This window comes from Mytilus galloprovincialis, chromosome 7 (assembly GCF_965363235.1).
Source record: "Mytilus galloprovincialis chromosome 7, xbMytGall1.hap1.1, whole genome shotgun sequence".
In the NCBI taxonomy this organism is placed as follows: Eukaryota; Metazoa; Mollusca; class Bivalvia; order Mytilida; family Mytilidae; genus Mytilus; species Mytilus galloprovincialis.
In genome coordinates this window covers 31,162,011-31,174,782 of record NC_134844.1, presented here as the reverse complement: position 1 = coordinate 31,174,782, position 12,772 = coordinate 31,162,011, and the positions used below count along the sequence as shown (strand labels likewise).

General features: G+C 32.1%; 1 protein-coding gene across 1 annotated transcript in view; it reads right to left on the bottom strand.

Moving 5' to 3' along the window:
* LOC143084179 (uncharacterized) overlaps nucleotides 1–12,111 on the bottom strand; it is an 87,883-nt gene extending 75,772 nt beyond the window's left edge. The window contains exons 1-6 of the mRNA XM_076260589.1: nucleotides 12,022–12,111; nucleotides 10,524–10,606; nucleotides 8,649–8,707; nucleotides 5,775–5,893; nucleotides 4,595–4,688; nucleotides 4,097–4,208 (exon numbers count right to left, since the gene is read on the bottom strand). Of these exons, the coding sequence (XP_076116704.1) occupies nucleotides 4,097–4,208; nucleotides 4,595–4,688; nucleotides 5,775–5,893; nucleotides 8,649–8,707; nucleotides 10,524–10,564 (425 nt within the window). The 5' untranslated portion in view covers nucleotides 10,565–10,606; nucleotides 12,022–12,111. The remainder of the gene's footprint in view (nucleotides 1–4,096; nucleotides 4,209–4,594; nucleotides 4,689–5,774; nucleotides 5,894–8,648; nucleotides 8,708–10,523; nucleotides 10,607–12,021) is intronic.
* Between the last annotated feature and the right edge of the window lie 661 nt (nucleotides 12,112–12,772).

Here is a 12,772-nt window from a genome sequence, read left to right as displayed (position 1 = left end):
TATCGGGGCCTGTTATAGCTGACTATGCGGTATGGGTTTTGCTCATTGTTGAAGGCCGTACGTTGACCTATAGTTTTTAATGTCTGTGTCATTTTGGTCTTTTGTGGATAGTTGTCTCATTGGCAATCATACCTCATCTTCTTTTTTATAAGACTGGTCCGTGTAACACTTATCAATTCAAAATTTTAAAAAGTTTTCAAATTTTAGATTTCTTAAATTTTGATTAAAGTTATAAAATTCCATTACTTTTTTTTTTTAGTTTTTTAGATTTTTTAATCTTTACCAAACAGTTAAATATTCAAAATTATAAATTACGTTTTTATATTTGATAGTTTAGATATTTGATCAAATTTTCACAAAGTACTAAACTTAACTTGTAGTTTTGAATATTTCGCTTCTGAACATTTGATTTTTTAAATTTATGAATAAAATATCAAAAATAGAAAAGGGGCAAATAGAGGGGTACTTGTAAACTACGAAACAGAGTCAAAGCGAAACGGAAAGAAAACTTCAGAACTATTTGGTTTTGCCAGCGTCCATCATTTAGGAGTAACAGTGAACACTGATCAACTAGCAGTTAGCCAAATAGTATAGTAGTGTTGATTATGTACATATTTCTACTGAACTTTAATCAATTAAAATGGCCCAATAAACACGTGTATTATTTTTTTGTTTTGCTTTACGACTTCTTACCTTCTGCAATCATGTCGGCAGATGAAATCATTGAATGTACATTTTGAACGATCATCTTTAAGCTTTAATCAACTATTTCTTTATAAAGTGTTGGCCTTCTAATAAACAGCTAGGAGCGTTACTGATGAAAATAGGTATAGAAAAGCGCTTCGGACGCATGCGATTTTGAACGTTTTATTTTCATTTTATATCGATTGCATGACGATTATTTATTGTACATATAAGAAGATGTAGTATGTGTGTCAATGACACAACTCTCCATCGAAGTCATAATTTGTTAAAGTAAACCGTTATAGGTCAAAGTACGGTCTACAACACGGAGTCTTGGCTCACACTGAACAGCAAGCTATAAAAGCTCTCAGTTCAAAGTATTGGTACGGTAGGAATACTAAATCATTGGTGTTTCAAGGAACGTAACGCTAGCTTCGACGTTGGGAGGTTGTTGATATCTTTTTTACAAAGGTATCCTCTATAGACGACGAATTTAAGAATAAGATCAAATATAAGTAGCTTTGAGCTAAGAAACTGTTAAAAGGTATCGTAATAAATTCATCATAGATACCAGGATCTTAATTTTGTATTTGCGCCAGACGCTAGTCTACAAAAGCCTCTTCAGTGACGCTGGAATCAAACAAAATTTTAAAAAAGGCTAATTAAAGTAATGTATGATTAAAACGCCAAATAAAATAAACGTTTCAAATATCCAACTCATCGTTCTGGTTTTGTAAAAGCAGATTACATTAATATCATATATAACGTATACCATAAACATTACTTTTAGCCTGTGTGTTTATGTAAAAGTTGCCACTGTACATTAAGGTCCAACCTATCCGTTTGTAGTAAAATTTTATATCAACGATTAAAATGGTAATCTATTGGGGAATCGGAAATATAAATATTGTCAATAAGGTGACACTACATTTCACTTGGATACTTCCGCGAGGGGCTTCAATAATGGTTTGTTTTTGAGGTGCTGATCCATGATTTTGAAAAGGTGGGGGCCTATTCAGGAAACAACCATTTAACTTCAAGAGGGTTGTATGGTTTTATAAAAAAAAATCTTTTGATCCTCAATTTGATGAAAGAGTATTCTAGACCTATTGGTGACCTTCTGCTGTTGTGTTTTTTTCTATGGTCGGGTTGTTTTCTCTTTGACACATTCCCCATTTCCATTCTCAATTTTATGTTCAAGCAGAAGACAAAACAAAATCCGTATTTTCCCCAAACCTTATAGTTTTAAATTTTGAACCAAATAATTGGATTGATAAGGTTGCAAAACTTAATAAAATTATTGGCGGGATAACGAAATTCTTGCATCGACAAAAAAAAACAAATGCCACTTTTTGAAGTTCAATGGATTACTTTTCGATTGATATTTGTAAAAAGTACATGCATTTATCATATATGTAGCTCTATTAGGGGTCCTTAATCCGCCACTGTTTACAAATAAAAGGAAATGGATTTCATTTTTTTGTATGAAGTGACAGTTCCGGTATTTGTTATTAATGCATTTTTAAGTTATCGTACGATAATCAACTTCTCCAATAGTTTCGGTTCTAATATTTACTTGACTTTCTAATATTCGGTTTTCAGCGATCTGCAGGTAAATGCTTTACTTAAAAATCAGCGTTTATATGTCCTGGTTTTTACGAGAGTAACATTGATGTATGGCCAAAACGATCAAATCAATCACACAGAGAGCGCAGCACTCTCTTTACAAACCCTATTTTGACTGGATGTACTTGTACTTTGCTTAACGTTCACTTGGTTTGCGTACGATAACTTAAAAATGCGAAAAAGCAAATATGGAACTATACCTTGATACCAACATATTCCGTTTCCTTTTCGGCGCTTTCTAAAAACAAAGGCGGATTTAGGGGGCCACTTACCCCTAACGGAGCTACATATATCATAAATGCATGTCCTTTTTGCAAGCATCGGTCCTAACGTTGTGTAACTAATAGGCCCCAGGCCACATTTAAAAATTTTATGGATCTGCATCGGGAAAATGTTCCATCATTGAAGTTCTTCGTGGACATATCCAAGTCAAATATAGTTTCTACCATTTTTTTAATTTCGCTTTTATTCCGTTTTGCAGTTTTCAGGTACCCTCTTTTCTTCTTTTTCTATTTTTAATATCTTAATCAAAAGTTAAACAATCAAACTTTCAAAAAGCGAAATAATCAAAATTGCACGTTAAGATTATGAATGTTATAAAAAACGTAATTTACACTTTTGAAATTGTAACAATTTGGTGAAAATTTCAAAATTTCATAAATTTTCAAAAATTTTGAATTTTCATAATTTAAAAGTTTGATCAAAATTTCAAAATTAGAAAATTTGAAAACTTTTTAAAAATTGGATTTAATAAGTGTTATACGGACCAAGACTACATGATTGTATTTGAAAAATATTTTTTGGAAGTTTGTTGCCAATTGTTTACGTTTTTAAACATCTTTAACTTTCAAATATTCGACATTGACAGTTCCTGGCCATGGTGAAATTAAAGCTAAAAACTCGTTTCGCACGCATGAAATTGATCAAATCTTGTTTTCATTTTTTAATAGTGTTGATTCAGATCAGAATTATTCTACAAATAACAGAATTCCAGGTTGATCTTTTTCACAACTATATGTAGTAGCTGAATATCATATTAGCGTCTCCAATTACCTATATTCCTTACAGGGAATCGTGTTGCTTGTTGTTTAGAGTCATATTTTGTGTCATGTGTGCTATTGTTTGTCTGTTTGTCTTTAACATTTTTAACCATGGCGTTGTCGTTTATTTTTTAGACTTATGAACTTGACTGTCCCTCTGGTATTTTTCGTCCCTCTTATATACCATAAAGCAATGCCAACTTTATAATTTTCAGCAATAATTCGCTGATTCCTTGTTAGACGTTTGCTTTCATTCATGTACTTTAACGTTTGTTTTAGATAATAAGTTAGATTATTTGACAATCAAACATCATAATGCATCTTGTGCATTAACAATAATGTGTTGTTTTAAGTACATGAATGCCTCACTCGCACTATCATTTTCTATGTCCAGTGGACCGTGAAATTGGGGGGTCAGAAGTCTAATTTGGAATTACAATTAAAACGATCATATCATAGGGAACATGTGTATTAAATTTCAAGTTAATTGGACTTCAACTTCATCAAAAACTACCTTGACCAAAAACTTTAACCTGAAGCGGGACAGACGGACGGACGGACGAACAGACGAAACGGACCCACAGACCAGAAACCATAATGCCATTCTACTATCGTAGGTGGGGCATAAAAATCGACACCGTTACTGTCGTTGCAACCAAAATCACATATAAGATTTAACCAGATTATATCAATCATTATATACTATTTATGGTATTCATATTCTAGACATATACGTATATACATACTCATTTTGTTGATGTTGAAAGTAAACATTTGCAGTCTTTTTTATTTCGACATCTGATAACAATTTCAGCATACTGACAATTCTAAAGAAACATTTGTTTACCAGTGGTGATCCTTATACGAAAAGAAAGTATTGATTAGATATTTTCTAAAATATAAAAATGAAAACACCATTACACAAGTTTCCAATTATGAAAATGAAACTAGTATTAAATTCAGTTGTAGAAAATTTATAAATCACACTTTAGTATACTTCAATAAACCTTTTGCATAAAGATTGGATAATTTAACGATACCACAGTTATACTTTTTTTGTTAGCTGTCAGTTACATCAGTGTTAGCGTTACACCTCCATTAAATACAAAATGTTCTAAATAAATTTGCTGATGAAAACCAGAATAAACAGGTCAAATATAACAGGTAAATGTTTTAATGATATTTTGTGCATTTGATTTTCATGGCGGTTAATTAGTAGTAACAGAGAAATAAGTTAGTTATACCTTGTGGAGGCTGATTTCTAATACACGTGATATTACTCCGAATCTCCTTTAATATTTCAGTCACGTTTACACGTCCTTTTTTGTTTCTCTCAAACTGGAATCATATTGAATATATCGTATTATTATTTAGAGGCTTTTCTGTTATATCCAAAAACATATTTTGTCTCTATTTTTTATAGGATTAATACGATTTTGCATGCTTTGTTTTTTTTTTACCATAATTTGTATATTTCTGAATGAATTTACATTTGACGTTCAGGCGATAACCTCGGATTGTGTTTTTTGTGTATTTTTTGTCTAAGGCTTTTCTTATAAAATAAATATATTTCATAAATATCTGATAAGAACTGTAGGGATGAGAGTGCTAACAATTCAATTGTCAATATTAATTAAATTTAAAGACCTTAAGTAATCAGTTAAAAATCCTTGATCAGCACTGATTGTTTAACTCTTCTAACATGTCTAAGATATAAACCTTTGATATATATTTAATTTCAAAATGAGGAGACTTGTCGACTTTCGAGTTCTTACAAGTTACTTACAATATGATTTACATATTCATACAAGGTCGTAACTCTTGTAAAACTAATTAATTGGTGCTGATTTTAACACTCATTCTTGCCTTTTTATGATATCACGCTGTGATATTAATTTCATTACAGAATAAAGGTCTGATGTGAAATCTTGCGAGTTCTTACATGCTACTTTTACTAGAAATTGCGTTTTCATGGGTCATGACTAATCGTCACAGATTTTCACGGTTATCTCAGCCATTGCTGATATTACGCTTTCAAATAAATGGCGTTAATACCAGATAGTGAAACGAGTTTGCGAGTGCCAACGTTGCAATTTTCGATTTATTTCTTTTATTTTCTAGGGACGTTTCTCCTTTTAAGAACAGTTTTTTGACACAGAAATTCTACCAGGTCCCTGACATTGCTAATATAACCCTTTAACATGAATTTAATGACAGTTGTATATGCAGTATCGGATTGAGAGTGCATACAATGCAATTTTACTTATGAGTTTTACTATTTATTTTCAATGGGTAGAACTTCTTAAAAATTAGTTGATCGATACTGACGAACCCCCAGCATTTCTATCACACCTGGTCGTTGCAGAGGACAATAATTAACAGGAATATGTTAATCACATCATACGTTACCTCTTAAACACTTACCTTATCAAAATGAATATTCCCAGCTGATACATTCTTTGGTTTGACATGTAACTCCTTCAATTCATGTCTTGTCACAAAAACTAATTCTCCCTTACCGAAGGCACTCATTTCAGGAATTGCTATTGAAAAAAATTGAAAATGATTCAAATAAATTATGCCTTAAAGTAGATTTGGTGTCTTTATCTGAGCATCCTTTTGGGCTAGGGCAGCATTTAATTCATTTGTAAATTATACGAACTATATTTAAAATAATGCAATATTGTGGAACATGCATGCTACTTGTGAGCACACACGAGCAAATATATGTTTACAGTGTATCTTACTAAATGCAAAGTATATTTAAGCACATGTATAGAGGCAATTACTCATCATTTATTCAAGAACCTTGACACATGCAAATATCCTTTATTAGTCATTAGAAATATATATATATATATATATGGCTTGAAAGAGACACTAAAGCTTGCTTAGTGGATAAAATGAATTAATGTTTAAGTGGAGGAGAAAAAATAAAAATAAAACTAAATGAAACAAAAATAAGTAAGTTTCAAACAAAACGTTGAGTGTCACTGATATATTTCTGAACAGATTTAAAAATAGCAATATTCATATCATATGAAAAAAATTTGTTTCCAACAATTAATTATTCAATATTTATATCAACATTATCAGCAATGGAGTTAATGTAATCATGAAGGATCTGTCTTACATCATTGTACTTAGGGAAAATGAAAAAGAAATGTTTGGTATCCTCAACAGGGTGCTTATAGTTTGCACACAAAGTGTTCTCGGATAAGAACTGATTAAACAGATGAGATTTTAGGTTGCTAGCATTATTTCTGAGTTGACAATGACTTATATTAAGTTTCCTTATCCCGTAGTTGAAAGGTTAAAATATATCATCAGTACTATAAAACTTTTCTAGTCCACTTCTAAATGTACCCAAACTGGGGGGGTTTGTAAACTCAAAGGAAGAATATTCCAAAGTCTTAAAGTGGAAGGATGACACTATTAAAATAAGAGCTAGTTCTAGCAAGAGGCGGATGAAAAGTGTTATTTTCATTCCTCAAAGTATAAGGGGTTTGTCTGGGAAGATATGGCTGGACTAACTCATATAAGTATGCAGGTGTCATCCCATTTAATATTTTATAGACTAGTATAAGCTTATGTTTATAACGTCTATTCTCCAGCGTTTCTAAACCTAATTCAATATAAAGTTTGTGTATGGAGGAATTTCGTCGTAAACCTGTAATAATTCTAGCGGCTTCTATCTGAATATTTTCAAGACGCTCAGACTCGTGCTGGGAGCAATTGCCCCATACAAAGTAAACATACTCTAATATAGTTATAATAAAAGCATAATAATTACGTATAAGTGAACTCCTATCTTATAAATGTTTAACTTGACGAGAGCATGCTTTTTTTATAAATTACATCAATATGTGAGTTCCATGAAGCTGATGACTGAAATGTTATCCCAAGATGACAGTGAATATTTATATTCTCAACCTCTTCCCCATTTATCCCAAAAAGTACAGGTGGGTGTTCCCTTTCCCTTCTAGTAAATACAATATTTTTTAGTTATCTAAGAGTTAAACTGAACAGCCCATGATTTGACCAATTGGAGATAACATCCAAGTCATCAGTCAAAGAAGCAGCTGCTACAGCAGGATCATCATCTACTATAACAAATAAAGAGGTGTCATCTGTAAAAAGTCTAATATCATTAGCAAAAATTACGAGTAGGTTGACCGTTATGAAATATCGGCTCGGAGTCAGAATAATGTTCTAGTTCTGATTATGCATATAAATTTGCAGCTAGAAGTTAATAAGCAAACCATCCATTCATCATAGAATATCCATGCATTTCACAGATGATAGTTGCTGATATTTTCCTATAAAAGTCGTAACTACAACTCCGTTCATTGTTTAGAAAAAATTGAAAACAACACGTTAAATAATTTCTTGCGTTCGAAGCGCTTTTCTTGATATTTTGAATTTACCTTCATCAGGAACACTCAAAGCCAAATATTTGAAATCTAAGGATGTACCGAAACCGTTGAAGAGCCAGATGTCAAATATACCTAAAATAAATAGCCAAATTCATCTAAAGCCAACTTTGCCTGAGGAAGTTGAAACCTTAGTTTCTTAATAATTTTAAAATTTAAAACGGGCAAATTTAGTAAAGTTTGTTTAATCATATCAATACCAACGTATTGTCTGCTGAGCTGATGATACCCTCGGGGACTGATTTTCCACCAGCATAGGTGTCGATCCAATGATGTAAAAAATTGAAAACAACACGTTAAATAATTTCTTGCGTCCGAAGCGCTTTTCTGGATTTACCTTCATCAGGAACACTCAAAGCCAAATATTAGAAATCCGAAGATGTATAAGTACCGAAACCGTTGAAGAGCCAGATGTCAAATATACCTAAAATAAATAGCCAAATTCATGTAAAGCCAACTTTGCCTGAGGGAGTTGCAACTTTAGTTTCTTGATAATTTTAAAATTTAAAACGGGCAAATTGAGTAAAGTTTGTTAAATCATGTCAGTACCAAAGTATTGACTACTGAACTGGTGATACCCTCGGGGACTGATAGTCCACCAGCAGAGGTATCGACCCAGGGATTTAAAAAAAAAATTGAAAACAACACGTTAAATAATTTCTTGCGTCCGACGCACTTTTCTGGATTTACCTTCATCAGGAACGCTCAAAGCCATATATTTGAAATCCGAAGAAATGTAGCCTACCGAACATAATCTCTTATATTTTTCTTAAAATAAAGATTTCACACAAATTTGAATTTCAAGATCTGCTACTAATAATGTACTAGTTTATGATTATCTCAAATATTTCAACACTAAACTTACTCATATTATCAAAATCATTGTCAGTATTGACCTTCCTCGTGTTTTGATGTGTGTCTAAACTGAAATATGAAACAAAGTATTCCCTTTAAAAAAAAAGTATTCACAGAAACATTAAATATTGTTTAAATGACGATTAAAACTTATCATTCAATAAAAAAAAAACATTTAGCACAAAATTGAAGTACAAATCTGATTTCAAATAAAGATATAATCCTTGTGACAAACATAAAAACAAGTTTAAAATCCGTCCACTCACACGAGCTGTTTCTATTTATAGAATCTAGCTGTGGTTTGATTATTCGGATCTTTCCTTCAAATTTGAAAATGCCCCAATAAAATCAAGAAACATAAGTGTAGTGGTTCTAAGGTACACTTTGTCTTGTCCTGCAATTCCTGATTTCAGTAATAAAAAGTTAAGTTGCCTGCTACACTTATGACTATTTACCAGTATAACTAAAAAAACACATGAATAAAACAGTTTGCAGATGATATCACTCGATGAAACAGAAGCTGTTAGAAAAATACGGAAGATGTCTGACAAAACTTTTCCCACAGACTTAAAAATGCTATATTTTGCGTTCGCAATGTTTGACAAAGGCTTGACAGTAATCAAAGTGTAGGCGTGCCATAGTGAAAATAATTTCAAGTTAGGCCAATCATTATTAAATTCATTTAATGTCAAAAAGTGTAGAAAATCAAATCTTATCCAAATGTTAGAAGGGTCAGGTACCAGCTTGTAGATGAACGCCGGGTGTGGGTTTTGTCTGCAAAAGCCTCGTCAGCGAGGTTCAAATCATAAAACTAGGTCAAATTAATTAGTACAAGAGCATTGAGGACTGAAAATGCCAAATACTGTGACATGGATTGTCACTAAAATTTCGCTTGCACCCTAATTTTAGATTTTTATAAATGTACAACTTATCGATGGTTGAGATGAGTGGAAACATTCATATAATTCTAATGCGGATAGGAAAAAGATGAATGTACTATCTGCATAAAGATATAATATGGGTTGTTTTTACGAGTTCGCTCCCAAAATTTCGCCTACGCTAGACTTTTCATTCCAATGATTCTTATTGGTCAGTTAATCTTCAACAGAATTGAAAATCAGTATTACCAATATTAACCCACATTTTTTCATTAGAAATAATACTTAAAATGTTTAAAGAATTTGATCAAACTCTCCTTAATAATGCTTCAAAATAAAGTCAATTAAGGACCAAAACTCCGGGGCAACAAGCACCAAGCGTGAAAATCATTAATATCCTAATTGACCTCCAATAATTCATCAGTTACAACATTTACATTATGAGAAGCATTAATATAAAATATCTGATTTTTTTCTTAAAATACTTGCCTGGACTAGGATGTGAATATATTGTCACCAACCAGTATCGTATCTAACCGGGGTTTTTTTTCTGAGAGAAAATCTGATTTTTAGCGTTGGTATAGCTGGTAGGTAGATGGGCGACATAATGTTTGCACGTAGTAACTAAAAAACTGAACTGTTCCATTATTATTAATATTAAACCGGTTAAATACGATACTGTTTGGTGACAATATATTCACATCCTAGTCCAGGCAAGTATTTTAAGAAAAAAATCAGATATTTTCAAATTTTGTTGCTGTGACTAACCAAACAAATATTACATCGGATAATTATATATCATATTTGAATTATCTCAACTGTCCCGTCTGATTTACACCTATGGTGATCTTAACCTCTGATAAAAACGCAACAGTTTTTAGCTTTGCGTAGGTCACTAATATTCACAATGTATCCATTTATTCCTCTCATTTTAACCGCAACTCAGATGAAATCTGATCTAGGAATAAATGTTTAAAACTTCAATATTAAAAAGTAGATTAGCATACCTGTCAGGAGCTTTAGATGAGGTAAAATTCTCTTCTATCATTATTTTATGAATGATTCCTAGTTTCTTGTGAAAATGTAGTACCTGGGAAAAAAGTAACAAATTTACATAACATTATGGCAGTATTCGAACACTGACTTTTTTGGGCCAGAAAAACTAAAAACTAAAGGCTTTAATGAGCTTATGAAGACTATCCGGGAAAATGTACATGGTCATAATAGAAAATTGCCACAATTGAATATTGTAGACTAGTACTTAATAAAAAAAAACAAATCTGTTCATTTTTATCTGTACAGAAATATGTTTTGCCCAAAAAGGTTAATAAGGTAAAAAATGTGAGCTGCTGCTCCATATCTACACCCCGCTAAAGTTTTTGGTAAATGAAGAATTTATGAGCAATGTATCTGATACCATGATACACAGTAAAGAATTTTCATATATAGACTGAAAAAAAAATCTTGGAGCTCTTATTTGTATTCCATTTTAATAATGTTTGGAATAATTTATACTTTACATTATATGATTTGTTAGAAATTCAGTTTATGGTCAAGAAAAAAATGAGAGTCTTATGATCATAACTGATAACAAATTTCAAGAAGCTCGGCTTTGTAATTCCCACTGTATATTAACAAAATTTAAACAAATGGGCAATAACTCCTATAATAACATAAATTGTACAAATGCGCATCTCAACAATTAAAGTCTCTTCAGTGTTGCTGGTGCCCAATATATTTAAAAATTAAAAAAAAACTATTACAAATTTAGGTAGTCATATGACAATTTGTTTTTCAATGAACAGTATAAAGATCTTCTCAATTTGTAAAAAGTCTTTCTCTATTTATAAGGGTTTCCTGGGAAATAGACAAACCATTCATTTTACCAACATGTTTTACCTTTTTCATGTTTGCATATATTGGGTTGGAGTTCGGATCATTGGACACGTACTTCAAACTAAATACCCCGTTGATGATCATTACAAAGGTTTTGATTTTGCCATTTGATAATGGACTTTCCGTTTTGAATTTTCCTTAGAGTTCGGTATTTCTTTTATTTTACTGTTTCCAATCGGCCTAGTTTTAGAGAAGAAGAAAAGGGTAAAAGTAATGATATATAACATAAAAGAAAAACAAAGAACACCTACATCGTTTACATTTTGAGAAGCATTCATATAAAATATCTGACTTTTTACATTTTACACGTAGTTTTGGCATTTGGGTGAGCTAAAATCAGAAAATCAGAAAAAGGCAATGCAAAAAGCTTGAAAGCATGATGAATATTGCTTTTAGAATCAAAAAAGGCATATAGAATAATTGGGGGTAAATATTCATTATCAGTACTCTGCTTTTTAGAAGGTGCTGTGAATGAGCTTTATTTTTTAACCTTTTATGCAGACAGTTCCTGTTCAAGTTAAGATGATTGTATAAATTAACAAATTACTTACAATCATATTCCTTTGACAAGTAGTATGAAAATCTTTGCTGTGTTTTTTTTTTGTTTACCTTTGTTAATGTTCCTTTCGCATTAGGTATAACATGCCCTTTCCGTCGCTTCTTAAACTCAATTCCAACTGAAGTTTCTCTTGCTGCGTATATTGCACTGTGTGGGCCTTTAAGATATTGAAATTCGTATTGCTCTTAGTATCATACATATTTCTAGATCATAAAATTGAGAAAAGAAATGGGGAATGTGTCAAAGCGACAACAACCCGACCATAGAGCAGACAACAGCCGAAGGCCACCAATGGGTCTACAATGTAGCGAGAATTCCCGCACCCGTAGGTGTCCTTCAGTTGGCCCCTAAAAATATGTATACTAGTACAGTGATAATGGACGTCATACTAAACTCCGAATTATACACAAGAAACTAAAATTAAAAATCATACAAGACGAACGAAGGCCAGAGGCTCCTGACTTGGGACAGGCGCAAAATTGCGGCGGGGTTAAACATGTTTATGGGATCTCAACCCCCCCCCCCCCTCTATACCTCTAGCCAATGTAGAAAAGTAAACACATAACAATACGCACATTAAAATTCAGTTCAAGAGAAGTCCGAGTCCGATGTCAAAAGATGTAACAAAAGAAAATAAATAAAATGACAATAATACATAAATAACAACAGACTACTAGCAGTTAACTGACTTGCTAGCTCCAGACCTCAATTAAACTGATTGGAAGATTATGTCTTCATCATATGAATATCAGGCACAATCCCTCCCGTTAGGGGTTTTGTATCATACTATCATAAGATATA